Source organism: Orcinus orca, chromosome 6 (assembly GCF_937001465.1).
Source record: "Orcinus orca chromosome 6, mOrcOrc1.1, whole genome shotgun sequence".
Lineage (NCBI taxonomy): Eukaryota > Metazoa > Chordata > Mammalia > Artiodactyla > Delphinidae > Orcinus > Orcinus orca.
In genome coordinates, this window is record NC_064564.1 from 97,466,998 (window position 1) to 97,494,345 (window position 27,348).

Below are 27,348 nucleotides of genomic sequence, written 5' to 3' on the forward strand. Positions count from 1 at the left end.
CATGACGGGTTCCAGGAACATACCTTCTACTACTCAGTGTAGCAGAAGTTCAGAAAAAGGAATGATCATTGAGGACCTTAGTATTGGGGCTTTTACCCTGGTGGGATATGGCTGAGATCAATCTTTCTAAGATGTATTCATTCATTCAATAAACATTTATCAAAATGCTTATGATAGAGGGCTTCCCTGGTGGCGCAGTGGTTGAGAGTCCGCCTGCCGATGCAGGGGACGCGGGTTCATGCCCCGGTCCAGGAGGATCTCACATGCCGCAGAGCGGTTGGGCCCGTGAGCAGTGGCCGCTGGGCCTGCGTGTCCGGAGCCTGTGCTCCGCAACGGGAGAGGCCACAGCAGTGAGAGGCCCGTGTACCGAAAAAAAAAAAAAGTGCTTATGATAGAGACCGAACTAGGTTAGAGATAAAGATGAAAATGGTATAATTGCTACCCTCAAGAGACCTATAATCCACTCAATTATAATGGAAGACCACTCTTCTACATTCCTTAAGTGTGGGTATTCAGAGATCTCCTGAACCTTCTGGACTTACGTTTCTATTGTTCATGATTCCAATCATTTGATGTTAGAAGGTCCCCCTCCAGGAAATACTTCGTACCACCAAAAGAGTTAACTTTGACCCTAGACAGCACATGATGGTCCCAACCCAGAACTTTTAATACGTGAATCTTTTTTTTTTTTTTTTTTTTTTTTTGTGGTACGCGGGCCTCTCACTGTTATGGCCTCTCCCGTTGCGGAGCACAGGCTCCGGACGCGCAGGCTTAGCGGCCATGGCTCACGGGCCCAGCCGCTCCGCGGCATGTGGGATCTTCCTGGACTGGGGCACGAACCCGTGTCCCCTGCATCGGCAGGCAGACTCTCAACCACTGCGCCACCAGGGAAGCCCAATATGTGAATCTTTTAAAACAGTGATGGTTCATAGCATCACTTCCTTCGTTTTTACTTCTAAAAAATAAAAGATGCTAAGTCAAGTTTAAGATGCCTCACTTCATTGGAAGGAAATTCCAGGCTCGTAGGAAATGAACCATGAAGGCTGAGTTGGGACGTGAGCTGAATGGCTGTCACTGAGATGGAGCAAACACACATGGACATCATCACAGATAACCAGAGAGGAAAGTGGGGGCCCTTCCTTGACCTCAGTGAGGCCTTGGCCCCTTTTAGCCCCAAGTCGGATCCCAGATTTGGAGCTGAACCTGATTTACTGGATGATGCAGTCATGAGGACACTTGACCACGTGCGTGTTGGATCGGAGCTTAACTGGCAAGGTCAGCTGGTTGTCATGGACGCTCCGTGCTGACCGAGCCCATTTGGCTTGTGACAGCTCAGCCACCTGTTGTAAACAGCTGAAGGGGGCCTGGCTCCACTTGGAGGCTTTTACTATCTCTGGCGCGTTGTCTGCCTGGCGGTTGCTGTTCTCACGGCGTCACCCTCTTCATGGGGAGCAGTGGTCCAGCCGTGGCTAGCATGAGGTCTTCCTTCTACACAGGATCTGTCATCTCTTTGAAGACAGGAGAATCACAGACCTAACTATAGAAGCAACTGTGGAGAAAAGACTGGAAAAACAGGTTGGAACCAGATCCTAGAAGGCTTTGAGTGCTGACCTGAGGGACTTGAAATTTATCCTCGAGCCCATGGAGCGTGATAAACATTTCAGAGCAGGGGAGTTGTAATAAGCCCAGGAGTGAAACTAGTATGCTGGTTCAGTGCTGCAGTTAGAGAAGGAGCGAGGCAGAGAAGTCAGGGTAGACTGGGAACCAGCTGGGCAGGTGCCTCGTTTAGGTTGGGCAGGGTCGAGGAAGACAGTCTACCAACAAAGGATGGACCAGGACACCAGAGGGCAGATCAAACAGGTCACTCAATAATCCCGAGATCCTCATGCTGGAGCCAGAGAAAGCATCAGGCAGAGGTGGCCCAGGGCTCTGGAGAGTTCCCAGGCAGAGGCATTGGTGCGCCACGAAGGAACACTTCCAACCTCAGAACCAGTTCTAGAGCTGCTCACTTGTGTCGTCATAGTCATCATCCTTGTCATTGCCCTCTTCCTCCCCCCTTCTTCTTCCTCTTCCTTCTCCTCCTCCCCTCCTTTCCTCTCCCCCTTCCCCCTCGTCATTATTATTATTATTGACCTCATCAATATCTTGAACCTGAGTAGAGTTCTCCCATGAATTAGGAGTTCCTCTTCCCCTGTGCTTTTGAAAGACTGAGCAGGGGCTTATTACAAGATGCAGTGAAAAGAGTATGCTCTTTGGGGCTTCCCTGGTGGCACAGTGGTTGAGAGTCCGCCTGCCCATGCAGGGGACACGGGTTCGTGCCCCGGTCAGGGAGGGTCCCGCATGCCGCGGAGCGGCTAGGCCCATGAGCCATGGCCGCTGAGCCTGCGCGTCTGGAGCCTGTGCTCCGCAACGGGAGAGGCCCACATACTGCAAAAAAAAAAAAAGAGTATGCTCTTTGGCATTCACTGACCTTGCTCCGAACTTCAGCTCTGCACCTCATTAATGGCATGGGATTTGGGGCAAGCTACTTACCCCATATGTAAAGGGGGATGGGTAATTGGTATCTCCTTTGGCTCTCGTGAGGCTTCAGTTAGTCAGTGTATGTGAAACGTCTAGTCTGTGCCTAGCACAGAATGAATGTATATTCCCAGCTCCTGTTAGTATCCTCTTGTCTTGCTCTTCTTATAGCACAGAGCTTGTCCTCTGTGGATCTTGTTTCTCTCTAGCCAGCGGCAGAACCTTGATGGGAGGGATGTGATCAGAACAATAGCATTTGTTCATTATGAAGTCAATTAACCATCCCCCTATTTTACATTGCACTGGTTCCCTAAAAAGCTGTACAGTAAGCCATCATGTTAATGCAGTAGAGCCGCGGTCCCCAACCTTTTTGGCACCAGGGACCAGTTTTGTGGAAGACAGTTTTTCCACGGATGGGGGCTGATGGTTCAGGCAGTAATGCGAGCGATGAGGGAGCCGTGGGGAGCCGGGGATGAAGGTTCACTCGCCCGCTTGCCGCGCTCACCTCCTGCTTTATGGCCTGGTTCCTAACACCGTCCGGGGGGGATTGGGGACCCCTGCATTAGAGTAGCTGGATATACTAAGAAGCCCTGCTTGTGGTCCTTTGTCAAGTGAGATGTGTCATCATTGAATTCTTTTATATGGTGATTCTGTTGAGTTCAATTCATTTAAAGGTGGAGTGCACCTATGAACTTATTTAGCTACTTAGCCATGCCTCAGCTAGCACTTAGAGTAGAGGGCCCCAAGGCCTTATCACAGAGCCTGCCTGTCTCTCTCCAGACACATGTGGCCCTGTCTGACTTGCAGATCCAAGGTTGCACGTGACTGATTTGCCCTGGGAGGAACTCCCTGTCCGGAGGCAACACAGCTAAACCCTTACCCTGGCCCAGATGAGAGGAGGACATGGGGGTGGGGGGAGGTGTGCACTTGGTCACAGGCCGCTACTCAATGCCACAAGCACCCAGCATCTCCTTTCTGCAAGTCCTTAGGATAGGTGCTGGGGTTCCTGAGATGACAGTGGCCTCTGCACTTGGAACCTCACAGGCTTCACGATCCTCTTGTGCTTGAACTCATGAGCCAGATATCACTCCTGGCCCTGGGTGCTGAGTTATTAGATGTACGGGTGAAAGAGCTGCTCCTTGAGCAGAGGGTCAGGGACACCCACGTGCTGGAGAATGTGCTGAGCCAGCCTCAGGAAGGGAGGGGGCTTTGCAGGAACGCACCCCGCAGAGCCTCACTGCCTGCCGCTTTCCAGATGTGGGAAGAGCCAGAGGCCTTGGGGTCTGTGTCAACACAGTGACTGGCCTTAAGTGGTAGGGAGGACATGTGTTGGCCATACTGGACCACAGGGTCACTGATTGGGTTGTTCATCACTGGCCTTTGGGGACACCTGCTGTAGCCCATTGATGGTGTCTTATTGTCACATCTGCATCTTCTCAACCAGTTTCTCTCCCTGTTACAGAGCAGGTAACAAGTTAGGTTCACAGGTTTTGGCTGGAGATTTCTGCACACACCACTAGGGGCAAGCGCACTTTTCCTTGGAGAGCAAGTGAACAAAGCATTGAGGGCAGTGGACATTTTAATGTTGATATGTTGAGCTTCCTCTTCCCAAGTAACCACATGATACCAAATCCAAACAACGGCAGTTTCCTCCCAGATATCAGTACTTTATGTAAATTTCCAAGCACACTACCTCAGTTGGTGGAATATGACTTTACCCGCCACTAGATGGCGCCCCATGTGCACATAAGCCTCTTCCACATTGAGAACTTGAATTCGATTTTCTGGATTTTTTTAAAGGTACACACACACACCCTGACTTTCACCATCCTTGAAGACAATCATCAATTCTTTAATTTTCCTTTTAGCATTCAAATTATGGGCTTAATCACATTCTCTGGAAAACTGGCTTAACATAGGAGTCTATGGGTGTTCTTAAATCTTATGGACCACAAACCGTGTGATTCAGAGGCTGAATTTGAATTTATTCCATTAAATAGTATGTTTTGGTTTGTCTTGTAAAGTAGTGCATACGGTATTTTAAAAATAGTCTTTATTTTTTTTCTTAAAAGTTATAATTTTAAAGTGTAAATGATGAATATATTTATATCACAAAAATTTAACACAGTAGTTTAACTAGCAAACATATAATATATATTTTTGACTAATATAATGATGTCTTTCTTCGTATTCAATTATTTTTCAAATCCTACTTTGTCTTCTTTTTTTTTAACGTTTTTATTGGAGTATAATTGCTTTACGATGGCGTGTTAGTTTCTGCTTTATAACAAAGTGAATCAGTTATACATACACATATATCCCCATATCTCCTCCCTCTTGAGTCTCCCTCCCTCCCACCCTCCCTATCCCACCCCTCTAGGTGGACACAAAGCACCGAGCTGATCTCCCTGTGCTGTGCAGCTGCTTCCCACTAGCTATCTGTTTTACATCTGGTAGTGTATATATGTCCATATATACACTACCACTCTCTCACTAAAAAATAGTCTTTAAATTCAATTTTTTTTAAAGACACCAGAAGAGAAAGGGAGAACAAACATTAAATAATACTTACTCCATGGCAGGCAGTGTTCTGAGATGGCTTAAATGTGCTTAAGTGTTAACACATTTAATCTTCAGAGCTTAGAAAGAGCTCTTCCATATACATCATTATAACCATCTGATAACATCTAATAGACAAGGAAATAGACACTAAGAGAAGTGGGAGATTCTCCATTGTTTCAGCCAGTAAATGGCAGACTAATGGAACTCCTGACCTGGGCTCCTTTGCAGTACATCCTGCTGCCTCCTACTGGTGGAAACAATCAGGAGAGGCTTTGCGGAAATCAGATGGTGGCGTGAAGGGTATTTGGATTCTGCTTTCTCTCTTTTCCTTTGTCTCAATTTTTTTTATCTGTAACATAGGAACAAAACAATCCCTAATTGCTGTGAAAGAACTTCGTTAGCTGTCTGCTATTATTATTTGGGGCGATAATTTGGGTTTTTGTGGGAATATGAGAACTCTCATATGTGAAGCTTGTGATCCTTCACTCATTCACACAAAAAACATTCCCTGCAACTGAGTAAGATCTCCCACACTGAGGTGCCTGTACTATTTCAATACTAAATCTGGTCTGCCCTGAGCTCTCTCTTACAGCTGAATGTTGCAGTGAGATTTCCTGTGCTTTCAGCAGGTGATTCTGCCTTAGCCTCAGGATCCAGAAATAATAGACAATGGGAAGACAACTCCAGGGGTGGGACCCAGCTGACTAGAGAGTTAGGCAGTGCCAGTTCTGTACAAGCCAAACCACCAAGAAAAGGCAGATCATTTTTTTTTAAAAAAATTATTATTTTGGAACACAAAATACTCTTTCTGTATCCAAGAGTTTCCATTTCAAATGGCAAATCAGATTATCCCTTTGACAGAAGGCTTCAGTTAAAAGCCCAAGTCTCTGGATGGTTTTAAAGTGCATTCTCCTTCTTTGGACCTGATGCAGGTCTTGCTTCTAAGAGTTTCTCTGTTTTGGCTTACATAATGCTTTGTGACCCAGGCTTTGATTCCTACATGGGATCATTTTGTATCTGGAGGTTTTCATTGGCAGGCTCTTGATATAAGGAAGATTCTGTTTTCCTTTGGGATTTGAAAACCCAGAAATAGACATCCTTCTCATTCGACTTCTCAAGACACTAGATGTTATAAAACAGAATCAGGGCTGATAAGTGGTATCAGGATAAAGTTTATCAGAGAAAATACTTACAAGTTTATTTTAGTTCTGAAGGTTTTTGTCTCAAAACCCCATAATAAATGTGGTGTGTGTGGCTTTCTTTAACTTCTGCAGCTCCTCTGTGGGACATTGGTCCACTCAACTGCATTAAGCAGGGTTTCCCAGAGCTCAGACCAGGCAGGCTCACCCACCAAGGCCATTCTCTCTCTTCCAGCCCAGCCTCCAGACTGCCAGAGGGCACCCATGAGCCAGGGCCAGGGGGGATGTAGCTGCTTCTCAAAACCAGATGCGCCACTGGAAAAGGGCCCCGCCGGGCCTTCTCGCTGGCAACTTGAAGACAAAATGTCTCTATTGTATCTGTAATATGGAAAAATAACAGGGAGCTGCCAGAAGGGCTCTGAACGTGCCAAGGAAGAACCAACAGTGCAGGGCCACGATGTGCCTACAACCCACGCAGGACACTCGGGGAGGACGTGGCGTTTGGTGTTGACCCAGCCTCTCTGCTGCAGGGGAGAGGGGAGCCTCAGCATCTGCCGAGATTCCATGATGACGGTTAGTCTGCAACTCCAAGCCCTCTCCTGCTGCAGCCATGGGAGGGCAGTGATGCAGCTCATCAGGCCAAGGGCTGGTTTTCCTTTAGAACTCGAGACCATTTCAGTCCTTGGAACATTTTCAATTACGGCCTCAAGACATGAGGTTCAAACTCATGTCTTGGCCAACTCTTTACCATAGACCATCAAAGGGGGCACAGATGGCTGCAGCTGTGTTGCCTCCCTTGCCCCGAGAGGAGGGGCCCTCTGGTACCTCTAACAGTCAGGCAGTTGCAGGGAAGTGACCAAAAGAGAGGTGGGCAAGAATGGAAAGCCGAGGGTCTATCAAGCCCCTCGCAGACTCTAGCCTCAGCTACTTTTGCTCATAGTTTCACAATTACATGTTACTCAGTTTTTTCAGCCCAGCCTGTGACGCCACATTCATGCAAAAAGGTTGACTTAGGATATCCTCAGTGTCATTATAGCATCCTTGTCAATCAGTGGAAGCCTTTTTTGCTTCCCATAATAGTTCCTGTCAAGCACGGCCTCCTCATCTCTTGCCTGGGTAAATCTTTTTTTTTTTTTTTTTTTTTTTTTTGCGGTACGCGGGCCTCTCACTGTTGTGGCCTCTCCCGTTGCCGAACACAGGCTCCAGACGCGCAGGCCCAGCGGCCATGCCTCACGGGCCCAGCCGCTCCGCGGCATGTGGGATCATCCCGGACTGGGGCACGAACCCGTGTCCCCTGCATCGGCAGGCGGACTCCCAACCACTGCGCTGCCAGGGAAACCCCTGGGTAAATCTTAATTGATCTTTATGCTTTCCTTCTGCTTCTCTCCCCTACATCCACCCCCATTCTCCACATAGCTGCCAGTGTGGTCTTTCTGGAACGTGGCTGATCCAATCACGCCCTTAAAACAGACAGACAAGAAACTTAAATGGTTTCCTTTTGCCTTCAGGACCAAATCTAAACTCATGAGTGTGGCATTCAAGACCCATCACGTCCTGGACCCTCCCCTCCCCATCACTCTCTTCCCATCATGAGCACACTCGGAAGAGGCCAGTCCTACAGAGATGCTTGAACCTCCTTGTGCATTTCTGCCCCAGAGATCTGTGTCCACGCTGTCGCCTTGGCCCGTAATGCCCTCTAAACGCCTCTCTGCCTTGATCATTTTTTCTCATCCTTCGAGATCCTACTGAAATGTCCCAAACTCCTGATATCCTGCCCTGCCCACTCCCTAAGCAGAGTTAGTCAAGCTCTCTTCTTTGCATTCCTATGGCATTGGGCGCTTCCCGTTAGAGCTCTGCAAAGCATTATTCTGTAAATGTTTATACACCTGTCTTCCCCATGAGATGAGGAACTTCTTAAAAGTAGACACTGGGTAACTATCACTGTACTAGCTCAACACATGCTTGATAAACAACTAATGAAAGACCCAGCATATTTCAACATCTCTTGGTAATAAGCCAGAGAGACCCAAACACTGGTGTCTGCTTTAACCACTCGGGCCAGGAACTGCTCCTGTTTTCCTTTTAGGCGTTTTCCTCCAGCCAAGTACCTGATCTCTGAGCCTCGTTTATACCTCGACCCAAAGCCACCAGTGCGGCCCTGGGCTCCAGAGAGGAAGGGGCAGGGTTCTGTAGCTGCGCCTCTGAGAACAGGCCAGGGAACAATGGCAGGAAGTGTCCCAGTGGGAAACAATCAGCCAGGCACAGCCCAAGCGGAGGAGCTTCCTGATTGGCTTGATTTCTTCAGAGCAGGAACTCTTAGAATAACTTTGCAATTATCCCCGTGGGATGACAAGTTTCTCCACAGAGGAGGAGCTGTCACCTGGTAATGTCAAGCATGGAAAACACAATTAGAAAAAAAAACAAAGCCTGAGAGAAAGACTCCTTTAGGAAGATCCATTTGGATTTTGCAGAGTCCCCAGCTCCTGCCACGGCATCCCAGGGCAGCCTCCTTCAGAGTCTCCTCTTTGGGCACAGTTGAGCCATCACCTGTGCCTTCCAGATGGAGACCATTCTCCTCTCTAGGGCTCAGAGGCCAGAGGCGCTATTTGTCCTTAGGTGCCCTGTTGGGCAGCTCATGGAAGCCCAGTGTGTCAGTGGCCGCAGGCAGCAATGCCCCCTTTCAGAACCACAGTCCTGCAGGAGACACTGATTGAGCGCTGGCTGTGTACAAAGCAGTGTAGGCACTGTGGGGAGCATAGCAATACACCAGCAGCTGTTTCCACTCTCACAGCACATTGATTGCCAAGCCACGTTCTGTTCTGTGGAAAGGTCCACCCCAGGCGAGGAGGAGGTAGGAGGAGGGGGAGGGGCTCCCCATCAGCTCAAGCCTCAGCCAGGGTAGCTCTCCCTGATCAAGATGTTGGAAAAGAAAATTCTACAGCAAAAAGAGGAAACCCTGGAAACCTTTGGTGTGGGAGCGGTTTCATTTGCTCTTGGAAGGAGGCGGCACAGGGCAGTAGTTAATTGCCTAGGCTCCACAGTATATTGTGATAAACAATAATGGAAAAGAACTGAAAAAAAAGAATATATATATATGTGTGTGTGTGTGTATATATATATAACCGAATTGCTTTGCTATACACCTGAAACTAACACAATATAGTAAATCAACTATACTTCAATTAAAAAAAAGAAAAGAAAAAAGAGATCCTAGGCTCCAGCAGCGGGCCGGCCTAGGTTTAGATCCCAGCTTTACCATTGACTGGGGGCAGATCGCAAGTTACTGATCCTCTCTCAGCCTCTGGCCTGTCATCTGCCAAGTGTGGATTATAGCAGTAGTTACTGTGCAGATCACAGAGAATTGAGTAATGCTTACAAACCATGCAGCACATCGCCTGGCCCATGGTGAATGCTCACCCAACGTTAGCTGTTTTTACCACTACTCCTCTTGGACATTAAATCATTTTTATCCATGAATGACTCATTAATATACTAGCTCAGGTATCTTGAAAGCACTCTCAGTCGCCCCAGAGTAACCTCCCGTAGAAGACAACGGGCAGAAATGTGTCGATCATCCGCAGTGTGGACATTTATATAAGCTGTGGCCGAAGCCCCGTGGATGCACACACACATGCACACAGAGGCTGACAGGAAGCTCTTAGCAGGAGAGCTATCACAGAGTGCTGGATTTAGGCATAAACAGTGAATAAACAGGGATTTGGAAGAGAGGAATGCACCACATAAACAATTTTCACACTCAGATATGAAAGACCATATGCTTCCTGCATGAAGGGGTGAATTCAAAGAGAATCACGGGGAAATGAAGTAAACGCAGAGACAGTCCATCATTCTCACCCAATTTCTGCACATCTATGTGTCCTCCACCTGTGGTTTTATTTAGATGAGCCCCAGAGTAAATAAGAGCAGTATGTTACACTTACACCACACGTGCGTGTACACACACACACACACACACACACACACACACACACACACACACAGAGTCAAGTAAAATTATATATTTGGGAAGAGTGAAAAGACTAGAAAACACCGCAGCTACCTTCTACATTATCTTAGGAGAAAGCAAATAAGACAAGTTTCTTTTTAATCAGCTCCTTGTACTAAGTCCAGAGTTGCCATTATTTTTAATTTTTTTAAGAATCATTTTATGACTGAAGGAGTTGAGCCAAAGGGTGTGTCTTGAGGCTACTTTCAATTGAAAAACAATTTATGCATTCATTTACTCAACCAGCATTTCTTGAGAACTTTCACTAAGCCAGGTTCCTCGTTAGACACAAGCTAGCGAGATGCTAGGAGCCATGTGCAAAGAAAGATAAAGGAGAGATGGTTATTATCCTCAAGAGGTTTGCAAATGGGAGTTGGGGACAGAACCCCAAATCCATAAAAAAGTGTTTAAAATACAAGTGGCATAAAATTGGTGGTGGAAATATGTCTGTAAGGTATGGCAGCGAGAAAGCATGGGAAATGTATCAGGGAAGACTTCCAGAAGGAGATGGTACCTGAGCAGATTAATAAGTAGAATTACCCACGGAGCAAACTGACAGAACTTAGTGCCTAATATATGTGTGTGGTGTTTACCAGAGAGGGGCAAGTCAGAGGTCAAGGTAACATCCAGAGGCTCACAGACATAGAAAATAGACTTGTGGTTGCCAAGGGGGAGGGAGGGATGGATTGGAGTTGGAGGTTAGCAGACACAAACTGTTACATACAGGATGGATAAACAATAAGGTCCTACTGTATAGCACAGAGAACTATATTCAGTATGCTGTGATAAACCATAATGGAAAAGAATATGAAAAAATATATGTATATATATAACTGAATCACTTTGCGGTACAGCAGAAATTAACATTGTAAATCTATACTTCAATAAAATTAAGAAAAAATAAAATCAATAAATCAAACAAACAAAAAACAACAACAAAAGATAACATCCAGGTCTCCATCTTAAATAGAATGGATTAGTGGTGGCACCAGCAGCTGAACTAAAGAATGCCGGAAGGAGGGACAGCTTTATGGAGAAGATGAGTTTGGTCTTGCATATGTTGGGTTTGAGATACTTATGGACCATCCAGGTGGAGACACTGAAAATGCAATTGTATGTAGAGACTGGAGTTACGAGAGAGGCTAAAGATATAGGTTGGGTATATATAAGTCAGTGTGTACGAGGGTGGACATGTTTAGTGAGGGATAAAATGTAGAGCCAAGTGAACATTTAACAGAGAAGTGGAAGAGGCACGCACATTGAGAATGTGGTATCCTGGCCTCTGAAGGGGAGGAGTGGTCCACAGCATTTTATAAAGGGAAGAAGTCAATAGATACACACTGAAGAGTATCCATTAGACGTGGCAGTTAGGATGTCACGGACTTTAACAAGATCAGATACAACAGCGTGGCGGGTGCCATAGCAGAGTGGAGTAAGTCGAGGGGTGACGGGATGTGAGGAAGTTGAGGCAGCAAGAGGCGAGTGCTATTGGGGAAATCTGGAAGAGAGATTCAGCGGTAATTGGATCAGAACGCAGGGTCAAGAGAAGTTCACCTATTTTTGGTGTGAGCGAATTTATTCTAAAGGGGCTAAACCGAAGGAGGCATCTTGGAGAGCAGTTGAAGCTGTGGCGGAGAGGGGGTCATGGATAAATGCCATCCCAGAGGAATCGGCACAAGGTCAGGTGCACAGGTGGAGGCCTTGGCCTTCAGCAGGAGAGTCTCTGAGTCAGAGGCTGGAGGTGAAAGGCTGGATGAGACTTTTTCTCTTCCTGCAGAAAGGGATGTTTCTTGGGAAGAGAGGACTTAAGCTACTGAGAAATGTATTGCTTTGAAAGGAGATCATTTCCCTTTCATGTAATCAAAACTCTTTATTTCTGATGAAACAGACTCAAACAAGAATCACACCCGAGAAATCAATGCTCAGCGCTGGCTTGGAAATGATTTTCTATAGAAGAAATCAACTTGCACAGATTCTGACAGTATGAGCCATGTGATTCCAGATAAGATAAATATACAAGAAAAGAACAGGCTGGTTTCCAGGGGCTTAGGAAAACTGATGGAGAGAGAGATTTTCATTCATATTTACTTGGGATTAAATTTGATCGCACCAACGTCAGTAATGAAAAGTGCTAATATGTCCCAGCTGTTCACTCAGATAAAAATAGAAAGTAATCCAATATTGATTTTTTTCAATGAATATACAAATTTTCATACATTTGGGGGGGTGGGGAAAGTAACAAAACCAAGCCGAGATTTTTAAATTATATTGAATAGCACCATTTCCAAGTTAGTTTCACTATAGAATCCTTTAAAAGTGTGTTCTTGCTTTGCTTTGCTTTTCGTTCACTCAACGAATATTTACTGAGCATCTGTATATACAGGAAAGAGTATAAGGTACAGTAATAAAATAAAATAATAGAATATGATAATAAAAATAATAAAATATCGTCCTATTTCTCAATAAGCCTGTACTCAGGAGAGGGATAATACAGGTAGGGTTGGGGAGGATAAATACATCTTTAATGCTCCTCTACCAGGTGGGGTGTACCAAGTACCTAAGAGGTCTAAGGATGCTATGGGGGTTTGGAAGGAGTGAACACGTTAGGTTGAGGGGATTGAAGGGAAACGTTACTACAGAAACACTTTGGGCTTCGATTATTAGGTGTATCCAGTAGATAGAGTTGGGGGAGGAGAGTCATTCCAGGCTTTTTCACAGAGCAGCCTGCTGTTGGTTCTGGCTGGGACACAGGGGAAGGTGTGAGGCTGGGAAGGCGTGAGAGCAGAGGGTGGAGGGTGTGACAGGAATTCCACCTAAGAAGGTCAGTCCGATTCGGGAAGGAGATGATGGAGAACCATCAAGTCAACTTTTCAACAAGGGGAAGGATATGAGCTATACTTCAGGAATTCTTAAAGGCACCATTCTCTTCTCGGCCATATGTCTGTCTCGGTGATGACGTAGGGGGGAAAAAATGAAATGGGCTTGAGTTTCCACTGACACCTTGCAGTCAAGGAAGGTCCTGTTGCTTTCACAAGGAGAAGTGGAAATCCTCTGTTTATTTAAAGGCCATTAACCTTTTTCACAGTAAAATACCAAATGATCTATGGTGATTCCAGATATACTCATCTAAGTAAAAGGAAACTGTTTCCTTACAAATTGAGTCACAAATGAAAAATATTTGGGGAGTGCCATAGAAACAAATGCACTGTTTTCCTGAAATATGGAAAATGAATTTTGTAGCATCTATGTGTGTGAAAGGAAACAGTATTCTGTACAGTGTCCTACCTGGATTATGGAAACAGAAAGCTATTAAGATAGATAGATAGATAGATAGATAGTCTTAGAATGGAGGGGTTAGATAATCAGGTCCCAGGCAGAATTGAGGATCCAGGCAGCAGGAACTAACGGGACAGCCTTCAGAATCCTGCTGTAGGAATGATTGACCACCCCCCTCCCAATTTTTCTCCGTTCTTGGGCTACTCCTTCCAAGATGCAGATTTCTGGGCGAGAGTCCAGTTGACCTAGAGTCCAGTTGACCTAGTTAATATTTCCACTCCTTGGCCAGGGATATGAGGCTGTCTGGTCAATAGTTTCACCAAATCCACAAGGTACTCCAGGGAGATTGTTTCCCAGTGGAGGAGCTAGATGCTGTTCCCCAAAGGAAAAGAGCAGGGATCCTGGGCAGGCAAAATTAATAATGCCGCCACCTTAGCATCTGTCACCAGACTCACTTCTGGACTACGAATAACGTGTATTCTGCTCCCACTCTGCAACCAGAACTCCAGGGTCACGGGTGAGCTCCACGTTGTTGAGCCTTATGTGTAGCGGTGATTAGCTCACTGTACTGCAAAGCTGGGAAGGTCTTTCAGGTGTATGGACAGCCTAGTCTTGGCTCTCTTCCTGGTATGATTCAGCTGGCAAAAGCTGTGAGCATCAGACTGACACAAACGTCACAGTACCAACATACCAGAGATGCTAAGACACGGATGATTATCATTGTGCAAAGAGTAGGAACTTCCCTGCTGAGACTTTGGATGGGGCAGGGATGTGGGGTGGGGTGGGATGAAGCACAGACCCAGCTGAGCCCCATTTTATAAGGGTTGATTAGCAGGAATGAATCGCATACCTCACGATAGCTCATTTCCCCCTTCTTTTGCTGCTGAGACATTAATGAGGCTCTAGGCTCTGATTATCTATGGCCCCACATCCACAGCGTGCTTCAAGGAGCATTCCTTCAAAAGTCAACGATACGTGGTAAATGTCTTGCATCACTTAGGATTAAAGGTGGATGCGAGTAACAGAGACCCACAGTAACAGTGGCTTTAAACAAGATGTTTATTTCTCCCTCCAGGAGAAATCCACAGGTAGGCAGTCAGGTGGCTGTGTGCCGGGAATCCCGCAGGGACCCAGCCTTCTTCCAGCTTAGCCCTCTCCTGTCTTTGTTCTCAGAGTCCAAGATGGCAGTGAGAGCTTCACCTGCACACCTGTGCATTTCAGGCAGAAGGATGAAGGAAGGGCTGAAAGAAAAAAGGGCTGAAGAAGGTTCTAGAAGCTGCCCTACAACACTTTGACTTACATCCCTTTGGCCAGAATATGCTACCCATGGTTACAAAAGATGCTAGGGAGTGTGCACATTATTCTGTGTGCCCTGTGCCCAGCTTAACTGTAGGGGTTACGTCGCACTGAAAGAAGGGGAGGGTGGGAATTGGTGACCAACTCACAGCCTCTTTTACAGGCTTGTGCTGGATGCATAAAGAGGCGGGCAGCTTTCCTATCCTCTGAGGAGCAAACATTCTCCCTGAGGTTCTTGTTTTGGCAGGTTGGTCAGACAGGCACCCCATCTGACTGCTCAACTATGAAATTGCAGTTCTAGGGGAGAGAACAGGCCTGAATTCAGCACCTTGGGCCGGTCTGTCAGCATCTCCTTTTCATTCTGGAAGTATTTACTAAGACTCTAATGCATGTCGCCTGAGCGGCCATGGTTGACCTGTTCACAGTTTATGTGTGTGACCTGGGCCCATGTCCCTCGACAATGAGGAAAGCTGTAATGGGTCCATAGTGAGGAATAGACTGGTCTTGCTCAGGGCTTGTTCAGAAATGTCCTTAGGGTCCCCAGGATTTTGTGAAGTTCCTTTACCGCTCCCCTTGCCTCAGCTTTTCGTTGGTGCTAAGTTGGCTCCGTGAAGGAGCCCAGAAGTCCCCCTTCCTCTTGGTCACTCTCCCCTTTCCTCTTCTGCTCTTTCCACCGCCCCCCACCCACTTCTGGGCCCCAGTTCGTATCACACATGCTCCCCACTGAGTAGTGAGTTCCATTTGCCTTGAGTCTTCCCGTTTCCCAAATGGAGTGCCTACAAGTCAGGGTGTTAGCTAAACTTGACCTCTGCACTTCCAAGGAATGGAACTCAGGCCATGAGTGAAAGCTGGTTAGCTGTCGCTGACCAGTGCTGACGGTGAGCATGTTCCAGGAGGGAAGGGCTGCCTTGGGAGGTGGTGAATTCCCTGTCTGCAGAGGATTTCAAGCAGAGGTAGGATAACTGCTGGTTGGAGAACAGTTCAGGGGCTTCATGTTTCTGGAAATCAGTGCGGTTAAATGGCTTCCACTTACAGCCTGACCTTCTGTGAGCGTGAAAAATCCATTGTGTTGCCCTATGCATTCTTGAGGAAGTGAGGGAAAAGGAGAAATTGGTCCTAGGGAGATAGTCGAAAGCAGTGGCAAAGAGTCCTGGTTCTCCAGTACCAGGGTCCAAATCCTGGCCATTATCTTTGTGACCCTGGGCAAGTCAGTAGCTTTCTGTATCTCAGTCTTTCATCTGTGTAATGGGAGTGAAAGAATTCCTATTTCATAGGATATTGTGAAGGTTAAGTATCATAATGCATGTAAAGCACTTAGAACAGTGCCTAGCACATAGTAAGCACTCAAAAATCCTCCTCATTATTACTGTTGTTACATATAAGCAGTATATACATAACACAAACAATGTTAGAATTGTTAGTATCATAACAATTATTCTAACCATCACTGATGGAGAAAGAAAAAAATGAAATACACCTGAGTTTATAGGCAAAGCCTTTTCCAAACAGTAAGACTGTTGGAAACCCAGTTTGTATTAGTCTGTACTCTTTTGGATTCCACTGAGAAATGCCATGCAAAGGGAACATTGATTGGCTCCTATAAGTAAGAAGGGCAGAGGTGCCGCAGAGAATCATGGGAAGCAGGAGCTAGAGAATCAATGGGCCAGGGTCCCTCTCACTCAGCCTCTCTTGTTCTCGTCTCTCTTTGCTTGAGTCTTGTTTTCTCCCACTGCAGATGAGGGAAGGTAAGGTCCCAGCAGGGCTTGGAAGGCCAGGTATTTCTGGCCCAGTCCAGGCCCAGCAGAATGAGAGCACAAAGTGAGCAATGGGGACGAGGGACAGGGAATATTGGGGACCTCTCTGAGGCATCTTGCTGAGCTGTGTCCGTTGGAGCGCAGAGTGTGCAATGATTGAAAAGGCCATGCAAGGACACATGTTCCTGGGTGAGGGAGGGACGTATTATATTCTGGGCCTCGGTCTGTGCTGTCTCCTCTGCCTGGCATGTTTTCTTCTCTTTTCCACCCGATGAAGGCATCCTTCAAGGCCCGGCTAACGTTAACACCTACCCAAGTCAAGTTTTTCTCACCACTTTGTATCTGTTGGAAATTGTGTTCAGCTGTAATCACAATAGTGGCTTAAACTCACAGCAAGAAATCTGGAGTGAACTGTCCAGAGTTGGTGTAGTCACTCCAGGGTGCTAACTAGAACCCGGGCAATTTCTTTCTGCACACTCAGCCATCCTTAGCAGACTCTTGCCCTTCCGGACACAAGATGATTATTCCACCTACAGCATCATATGCCTTATGGTAGGCAGAGTAATGGACCCCCCCGCCAAAGATGTCTCCGTCCTAACCTTCAGAACCTGTGAGTATGTTAGGTTACATGGCAAAGGGGAATTAAAGTTATAGACGGAATTAAGTTCTCCAAACAGCTGACTTTAACATAGGGAGATTACCCTGGATTATCTGGGTGGGCTCAATCTAATCATAGGGATCCCTAAAAGTGGAGAGGAGGCAGAAGAAGAGAGTCAGAGGGAGATGTGACTGGGGAAGGATGGTCAGAGAGCTACAGCATTGCTGACTTTGACGATGGAGGAGGGAGCCATGAGGCAAGGACTGTGGGTGGCCTCAGGGAGCTGGAAAAAGCAAGGAAACGATTCCTCCCTAAAGCCTCCAGAAGGGAACACAACTCAGCCACCTCTTGATTATAGCCTGTTGATACCCATGTCAAACTTCTGACCCGCAGAAGTGTAATATAGTAAGTTGATATTGTTGTAAGCTACTATGTTTGTGGTCATTTGTTACAGCAGCAGTTGGAAGCTAATACATCTCTCTAGCACCAGGTTCCAGTACCAGGCAGGAAGAAGGGAAAGGTTGAGGGCATATGCCAGCTTTCCCAGAAGTCTCACCCAACAATGTTTACATACCTCTCATTGGCCAGAACTGTCCTGTGGCCACCGTTCTATGCATAGGAAGCTGGATATGTAAATTTTCAGCTGGGTACATTGCCACATATCCCCCACAAAATAAAGATTCTCTTAGCATGGGAGTAGGGGAGAACAGATCTTGGGCAGGCAACTTGGAGTCCCCCGAGGAACTGACACTTTTCCAAATCGTTGTTCTTTCCTCCAGCTCTTTTTGGGCTCTCTAGAAATTTATGTGTTTACTTGGCTATTCTCATTACTTTACCAAGAGCTCGCCCGAGCAGACACCGTGGCTGATTTAGCTCTCTGTCCCTGATGTTCAGCGCAGTGCCTGATGGAAGGAAGGTGCTTGCATTAAGTTGGATGGATGGATATATACATGGACTTTGAAATGAGAGAATGATCGATGCACCTTATAGCGCCATACGTCCTTTGTATTTTCCCATTAGGAAGGTCTGTTGGGGTTAGGTCGATTTTATGAGACCATTTGGCCAGGATTGCAACCTCATCGCCAGTAGATTGAACGTGCACAGCTGCAGTGTGTCACCTTTCTTTACTGTCTATTACAGTCTGCTGCTTGCTCAGGAGAAACTGAGCAAGCCAGTCAGAGGCTGTTACATGCACCTGTCTCAGCCTAAGGAGCCTTGGTTAACCTTGAGTGTAAATTATACTTCCTGCCAATTCTTTATTTTTAGCTTGGCTCCTCCGGGGAAGACTGCATTAGATTTCGGTCATGAAACTACAAAACATTGACATTTCTAGCCCAACTGGGATGACTCTTATTAACCCCATGACACTCGGTTTCTTGGGAAGCTCCTCAGCCCTGGGACTCAGGTTTTCCACGAAAAGATGTCAGTCTGGGCCGTCCAGTGCCCACATGTGCATGTGTAGAGAAAGCTGCTGCTTGGATCTGACTCACTCAGACTTATATAAGCTGTCGATATCCTGAGTTCATTCCCTTTGGATGAAACTCAGGTGGTGTTATCGTGAAAGTCTAGTTTTGTTGCTTTTTTTTCCTCTCTCTCTCTCCGTTCCTTCTCAGTTACACAGTATCACGACCCAAATCTTTAGCACTTGATCTATATAGCCAAGAGCCCTGAAACCCATAGGGCCCGGGCAGTGGACACAATTGGGCCAGCCAGTGGGCATCAGGTCACAGAGAATTCTTAATCACTTGAGCCTGCTTCATCGGGAGAAGTGAGTTACTTATAGTCAGCCTTTTTTTTTTTTAAGTCAGATATTTTTTATTTATTTTTGGCTGTGCTGAGTCTTCATTTCTGTGTGAGGGCTTTCTCTAATTGCGGCGAGTGGGGGCCACTCTTCATCGCGGCGCGCGGGCCTCTCACTATCGCGGCCTCTCTTGTTGCGGAGCACAAGCTCCAGACGCGCAGGCTCAGTAGCTGTGGCTCACGTGCCTAGTTGCTCCGCGGCATGTGGGATCTTCCCAGACCAGGGCTCGACCCCGTGTCCCCTGCATTGGCAGGCAGATTCTCAACCACTGTGCCACCAGGGAAGCCCCCAAGTCAGATATTTTTAACCCAACTTTTTTCCAGAATCCCTTGTAGTGCCTGACTCTGAGTCCAGCCAGACAAGCTCCGTCAGTGTTGGTTGAATTGAATGTAAATCGATACTATGCCCATTTTAACCCCTCACTCGACCCAGGAGAAGCTGGGACCCCGGCTCCTTTCCAGTGCCACAGCCTGTGAAAGGCAGCCTTCTCAGCATTAGGCCAGAGCAGGCATTTTTTTTTAAGTGATTTACTGTTTTTATTCTGATTAGATAAGGAATACATGAGGTTTTTTTTAATTGGGGAAATATTGAAAATTATAAAGAAGAAAATTAAAATCACCCAATAGCTCATTACCCAGAGACAACTACCATGGATACTTTCCTGTTTTCTCAAACTTAACGCTCATGAAGGGGTGCTCTGTATCCCTCCTGATTTCTCTAAGGATTGTGGGAAATGGGGAGAGGGTAGATTATAGTCTTTCTAACCTTTTAGCTTCAGGTATTATTGGGATATACGTACACATACATATATACCTATATTTATATAAATATATATTATTAGGAAATATATCATTAGGATATAATATATATAATACATATATAATATATATCTCTCTAACATACACATATGTATATTTTATTAACATCTTTATTGGAATATAATTGCTTTACAGTGTTGTTTTAGTTTCTGCTGTATAGCAAAGTGAATCAGCTATACGTATACATATATCCCCATATCCCCTCCGTCTTGTGTCTCCCTCCCACCCCTCTAGGTGGTCACAAAGCACCGAGCTGATCTCCCTGTGCTATGCGGCTGCTTCCCACTAGCTGTCTGTTTTACATTTGGTAGTGTATATATGTTAATGCCACTCTCTCACTTCGTCCCAGCTTACCCTTCGCCCTCCCCGTGTCCTCAAGTCCATTCTCTACATCTGTGTCTTTATTCCTGTCCTGCCCCTAGGTTCTTCAGAACCTTTTTTTTCTTTTTTTTAAATTCCATATGTATGTGTTAGCATATGGTATTTGTTTTTCTCTTTCTGACTTCACTCTGTATGACAGATTCTGGGTCTATCGACCTCACTACAAATAACTCAATTTCATTTCTTTTTATGGCTAATATTCCACTGCATATATGTGTCACATCTTCTTTATCCATTCATCTGTTGATGGACACTTAGGTTGCTTCCATGTCCTGGCTATTGTAAATAGTGCTACAGTGAACATTACGGTACATGTTTGAACTGTGTCAGTTAGCTGTTGTCACAATAGTGCTCTTTGACAAACTGCTCTCAAACTCAGTGGTTTAAAACAACAATCATTTGTACTTGCTCACACTTCTGTGAGGAGTAGGCTGGGTGTTGGCTGATCTAGGCTGGGCTTAGCCGAGTGGCTCTAATTGAAGGTGCAGGTCTGACTGGGCATGGCTTCTGATTCTGGGTTGGGCTCCTGTCCACTCCCCATGTGTTCCTTCTGGGGTGCAGGCTGAAGGGACAGCAGCTGCCCAGAGAAGCTGTTCCCTTGGTGCCAGCAGAGGCACAAGAGGACAAGTCCAACGGGGCAAACACATTCCAAACCTCTGTTTGTGTCATGTCTGCTAACATCCCATTGGCTAAATCAGGTCACATGGCTGCACCCAAAGGGGCAGGGAAGTACATCCCACCCACCATGAGGCCAAAGCGAATCATGTGACCCAACATCAGTGGGTCGGGGACGTATATACTCTTCCCATGGAGGGGAAGGGGGAAGGGAGGGAATTTGTTTTAGAACAATGGAATCTACCCACATCCTAGATATCTGCTGAGGGACTTGGTTTTTTGAGATTCAGATGAAATCTGCTCAGAATTCACCTGGCCAGTGCTATCATCCAATCTCTCCAGGAACCCTCTAGCCCAGAGCTCCTCTACCCAGTGAATTAGTTCCATTTATAGATCATTTGAGTTGTCCCTATTCTGGCCTCATATTCCTTTCCTTGATTCCTCCCAAAGTAATTTACACAGATGTGTGTAAAAGGTTTGCTGAACATTTGGAACAGCCAAGGTTGATATCTCTTTGTTTATATATTGGTGTTGCTTGGCCCCTCTCCTCTAGATTCTGTTTGCGTTTCAGCCCACACACAGCCTCTCAAGTCAAAGCTTGCTGAAGAATTACCTGGGTCTCAGAAATCCTGAAGATCTCATCTTGGCTGAGCTATGACTTTTTTGCAACTTGGTTGAGCTTTTTCATTCATTCAACATACTTGTATTGAGCATTTGTGCCCTCACCATGATGAATTTATACTCTAGTAGGGGAAATTAACAACGTGTGTATACTCTAACACAGGGCTTAGAACTATTAAACCTTGGCAATGTTGATTTGCGGGGGGCGCAAATCATTCCTTATTGTGGGGGGTGTCCTGTGCTTTGGAGGATGTTTATCAGTTGCTACCCACTAGATGCCAGTAGCACCAACTCTACTCTCCTTGAGTGATGGATAGCCACAATATCCCCAGACATTGCCAAATATGCCCTGGGGGACAAAAGCACCTTGGTTGAGAACCATTGCACTAACATATAGTAGACTTGATAAGACCTCTGGTCTTATTATTTCCTGGTGGTGAATCTGAAAGCCTCATGGGGTGGATGATATCTGCGTTAAGACTTCAAAAATGGTTAGGGTTTAGAAATGAGTTTCTTGAAGGAGGGAAAATCATGGGGCACAAATGGACAAATAAGGAGTAACTCTGTCTAAAGCATAAAATGAAGTAGACTTATTGGTAAGAGTGGAGGCTCTATAGGTATTAGGAGGCTAGATGCTGTCATCAGAAGGACTGCCACTTTTACTGTGAGGGAGATAATCAGTATATCTGAAGCTGTGTTCATTTGGAGGGGACACCATGACATATAGTGTTTGTCTTCATAACCCAAAGTAATTGCTGCAAAGTCTTATCCATCCAGAGGTCATTTTTCTGATGTCTAGTAAGGAAACAGAAAAGGCCTCTGAGGGATACAGTGCAAAAATCCCATGGCTGTATCTTGGTGTTCCTTACCCCTCAGAAGATCTCACTAGCCAGTTCCCAACAGCAGATTAGAAGATGGAAGAGGAGCAGGGGGAGGCAGGCATAGACTCTGCAGAAAAGCTTCCAGCCCAACAGAGGGAAGGAGACCAAAAGCAGAACTGAATGAATGAACGAATAAATTCAGAGCAAACGATTTGGAAGCATAATAATCTGGAGTCCTGTAGGCAGGGGAACATCCATCCCTTCATAACCTCCAAAGACATTGGTGCATTCCAGCACCACCCTAGTATACCAGCACACTCAGTGTGTAACAAGGCAGGGCATATGTGAAGTACTGTAGAGCCCATGTGGCTAGAGTTTAGCGCCGGTGAGGAACAGGGTCTAGAGTTACACTTCCTGGCTTGAACCCTAGCCTCAAGGCTCTGCACCAGTAAACTAGTTTCTTAACCAAGCCAAGCCTTCATGATCTCATCTGTAAAATGAGAATTCCCGGCTCATAGGGTCATAGTGTCATTGGGAAGGTTAGATACAATAATCCATATGAATTCTTAGCTCAGCTCTTGGCACAGATTTAGTGCTCAGGAAAAGTTAAATGGTTGTTACTATCATTTCATTACAAGAATAGAGCTGCCAAGACTTCCCCCAAGTCATCACTGTAGCTGCTGTTCTGGAATATTCCCAGAGTCTCCTGGCTGTGCTGAAATTTCCTTTCCAGGAAATAGAGAAGTGGGTTGTAAAAACTGAGGAAAGTTTCAGAAGAGTGGGGGCAGTCATATCAGTCCCTTCCATCTCCTGTCTTCTTGGTAGTAGAGGTTAGGCCACTGAGGAAGGTGACAGCAGGTTCCCAAGGGTACTGGCCATCAGCCATTTCTCGGCAACATATTCCCTTTGAGCAAGACTGGCTCTCCACCCTTGGCCAAGCTGACAGAAGAGCAGTTATTCTGAGATTCTCGGGCAGAGAGTGTGTCCTATGCTATGTAAAGCCATCTACCTCCAAGTTAAGAATGTACACGTGAAGAGAAGGGGAGGCACCAAAGCAAACTGCAAAGTGGCGGCAGTGACCTGGTGGCAGCACCTCTGGGTTGGTTTCCTTTGATCAGTGTCTGCTTAGTGGCAAAGCTGGAAACACAGGATGCTCTGTGAGGTAAAAGCCTTGGCCGGGTACCACAGCATCATGTAAAATGCAGACCGCCAGGAAGTCACCCAGCAAGAAGAAGCTGCTCTCTGGTCCAGGGGTGGCAGGACAGTAGAGTAACCTGTCCTCTGTTTGTGTGTTTTCCAGGCTGGAACAGGAAATACAAGCACTGGAAAGTGAAGAGTCCCAGATATCTGCCAAAGAGCAAATCATCCTAGAGAAACTAAAGGAGACAGAAAAATCCTTCAAGGACTTTCAGAAGGTGAAGGAAACAAATGTGATTTCTCAGTTATATCCCTGAGGAAGTAAGCACTCGTAGAATGATGCCAATTGGAGAAAAGGCCGGTTGGTACTGATGAGAAGACTAAGCCACACACTCTGAGGGGCAGATGCGTGAGGACCGGTACCATCTCTGAAGCTGAGAGTGGCCTGTCTTCAGGGGTGGGTCCACCTGGCCCACCAGAAGCACAGAGAAGAGTCATGAAATTAACCCCATCTCCCTACGGTCCAAACCCTTTATATGCCTAATGCCTGAAAAGTCATCTCCCATTAGACCCTAGAATTCTAAAACCAATTCTTATGAAGCAGATTAAACAGACTCCCTGTGGCTTGAAGTCTTTCCTTTATAAAAAGGCCAAAGACAAAACCATATCAAATGGGCATGAACTCCAAAAACAAAGCGTCAGTAAAACATGAAATTTTACCGTACAGGCATGCCTCGGAGGTATTGCAGGTTTGGTTCCAGACCACTGAAATTAATCAAATATTGCAATAAAGTGCATGTCATGAATTTTTTGGTTTCCCAGTGCATATAAAAATTATGTTTATACTATACTGTAGTCTATTAAGTAAGCAATAGCATTATGTGTAAAAAAAAATGTGCATGCCTTAATTAAAAAAATAATGCTGTTGGAACAATGGTGCTGACAGATCTGCTTAACTGGGGGTTGTCAAAAACCTTCAGTTTGTAAAAAATGCAATATTGAGGCCCAGTAAAATGAGGTATGCCTGTCTGTGCAAACAGATGGTACTGTGTAGCAAAGGGAGGATCCATAAAGCCAGCAGGCTGTGAATAACTCAGGACCCTCCCTCCATTTTATAATACGTGTTTCCCCAGGTACCCAACAGTTGATAGGAAAGCAGTCTAATCACATTCATTTTAAGGCAGGATTTTCTGATGTCACTTCTCCAACACAACCCAGGGTATTTGCTGAATAATTGAAATTTATCTCTTGTAGGAGAAATTCGGTGTAAGGTGGGAAGGGTAAACCTTTTCCTTAAATTTTAGGGTCCCAAACAAATTTCCCAGAAGGAAAGCAAGCATGAGGTTTGCCCACCACAGTCAAGTTCTGGGGGAGAAAAATGGGTTAAATGAGTGAGGGGTCATCTCCCCACGTGTGTAGTGACGCTCTGCCCTGCTTTTGTTTCCACAGAGCTTCTCCAGTACGGATGGAGGTAAGTGTAAGCGCTCTCTCCCCATCTGTACCTGAATATTTTCATCCATCAGCTTAGTGGGTTTCATTAACACAGGCTCACCAGGAGACGCGATGTGTTGGTTTGTAAGGGCATCAGAAAGAAGGGAAGCGCTGTTTGCGGGTGCTCAGGAGGGCCACGCCCCCCGTCTCCTCTGCCTCTCCTCTTTAAGGACTGCTTCTTGACCAACTCTTTCCAGGCTTACACAGTTGGCCTGGCTCTTCTCCTTCCCATTTCGTCCCCAAGGTTCACTGCTTTGATCTCTCTTGAAATATGTTCCGCCAAGAGCGCCAGCCTCAGGGCCAGTTCCCTGGTAGGGATGAGGCCACTGGTGCTGGTGGTTAGGTCTCCAGGTTACAGTATGCGGCAGGAGCCCATCATCTGATGTTTAGGAAACCTTCCTAAGGCCTCTGGTTTTACTTTGAATCAGAAAACTGCAGTTTCTCCAGCCTTCCAGGGAAACAGGGCTGGGCAGAACCTCCCTCCCTGTGGGGCATGGTTGGCCAGGAGCACGTGAAGGGTGGGAGCAGGGCCCCGGCTTCCTGAACCCCACCCTGGCAGGAGTGAGTCTTCTTCTGCTCTCCCCTCCTGTCCCCTCCCCTCCGCTCTCCTTCACTGGGGCCGTGTGATGAACTTGGGATTGTGTGCTTCTCAGCCTTCCCCTTGCTCTTCTGTTAGCTACAAACTCATGAAAACCACTTGATTCCCTCTTTCCCTCTGGCCCTCAGCTAGACCTGTCTTAAAATGCCGGGACTTGTCAGAAGATCAGATACCATCTGCTCACCTGATTCTTATGAGGTCAACCTCTAAATTAGGAAGATGACCAGGAGCCAGAATAAGTGTTGGCATCAGTGTTTTCCCAATGTCTTTTGGAAATATATGGTTAAAGATTTTAAAATGCAGAGATGGATAATGCATTTTTCTGGATTAGCAGAGATCCTTGCAATCACGATAATTCTAACTTCAGCAAAAAAGTAAACAAACAAAAAAACTGGTTTGTCTGGGTTCTCCCCGCCACCCTCCAGCAAGTAAGAGGCAGGGGATCTGGATTTTGGCTCCTTGGGTGATCTTTGGGAAGGTATTAAATTAAATTCATGTGTCCAGCGCATATGCTCAGAGGCAAGTCAGGGTCGAGCAAGCAGGGACTCCAGGAGGAAGACTTTCGATAGTTCTGGAACCTTTTCTAGGGTGTGGCCAAATCAGGACATTTGTCCTGTGCTTTGGGGGTGGAGCACGGACTGAAGAGGTGGCCTTGCCTACTCTGGGGAGTTGAGGGTGGCAGCATGGGAAGGATAGCGGGCTTCCCTCGTGCTAGGGCTGCCCAGAGGCCGTGTACGTTATCAGCAGTAACACAGTATCAGACATCGACCCACAGATACCCACATATCGGAAGAGTCCACATCAACTTTTTTTTTTTTTTTTTTGCGGTACGCGGGCCTCTCACCGCTGTGGCCTCTCCCGTTGCGGAGCACAGGCTCCGGACGCGCAGGCTCAGCGGCCATGGCTCACGGGCCCAGCCGCTCCGCGGCATGTGGGATCCTCCCAGACCGAGGCACGAACCTGCGTCCCCTGCATCGGCAGGCAGCTCCCAACCACTGCGCCACCAGGGAAGCCCCACATCAACTTTTTATGCTTTCACTTCTTTTTTTCTCAAACCAGGGCCTTTCCTAGACTTCTCTCTCTAATTAGGGAAAGGATGGAGCCTGCATGTCATGTCCCAGGGAAAGCTGTGTGGGCCATGGAGACACATGTAGTCTATGACTTGTTAACAAGCATCTATGAAGCCATGTGATAAACTCTCACTGCTCTCTTTTTCGCTGTCACCCTGAACTTCTCTCATTTCCGCCTGTACTATGTACTTCCCACTATTTTCATCTGTTCACCTAAGTAGTTCATAAAGATGGTAAGAAACACGATTGTGACTGAGAAGGGAACCTACAGAGAAAAATCACCTTCATGATTCCATCCTTCATCACTTTTTGACAGGATGGGTGAGCTCAGGCTTAAAAGGATGCAGAAGTCTCGGGGATCCCAAGAAGTGACCAGGGAAAAGTTTCCATGGCCTTGTCACCCTGGGTGATGATTCCTACTGTGTCTGGTTATAACTAAGTCTGGGGAGACCTTTCCATTACACCACATCTGCTGGCAAAGAAAAGTTTGAAGGAGGGAGCACGTCCTTCCAAGAATGCAGTCAGTGTTTATAGGCCACTCTGTGATCTGAGGGTAAAAACTCATCATGAAGCACATCCAGTTGAGGGACTTCGGGATGTCTAAATCTTTTCTCTTTCTTTGATTTCAAAGTGCCAAGACCCTCTTAGAATCAACCAATTGTTGTTACTAAGACCTAACAAAAAAATGATTGTAGAATAATGATGCTTAGGACAGATACCCAACTTCCGAAGCACGATGATTACAGAATCCAGGCCCAGCTGAAATTACATAACTGTACAAGATGCTGCAGGTAGTCAGCAGAAGCGTCTCCAGTTTAATGAGCCGGCAGCTGGCGTGTGCATGTGT

General features: G+C 46.3%; 2 protein-coding genes across 5 annotated transcripts in view; one reads left to right on the plus strand and one right to left on the minus strand.

The window, feature by feature from the left end:
• Nucleotides 1–27,348, plus strand: part of PALM2AKAP2 (PALM2 and AKAP2 fusion) — a 611,547-nt gene that overhangs the window by 367,656 nt on the left and 216,543 nt on the right. For all 4 annotated transcript variants that reach the window (XM_049710940.1, XM_049710941.1, XM_049710942.1 and 1 more), the window contains 2 exons: nucleotides 23,506–23,620; nucleotides 24,792–24,813. In XM_049710940.1, coding sequence (XP_049566897.1) covers nucleotides 23,506–23,620; nucleotides 24,792–24,813 — 137 coding nt within the window. The remainder of the gene's footprint in view (nucleotides 1–23,505; nucleotides 23,621–24,791; nucleotides 24,814–27,348) is intronic.
• LOC101275752 (thioredoxin domain-containing protein 8) overlaps nucleotides 1–27,348 on the minus strand; it is a 709,525-nt gene that overhangs the window by 304,811 nt on the left and 377,366 nt on the right. The gene's annotated exons all lie outside the window — the stretch shown is intronic.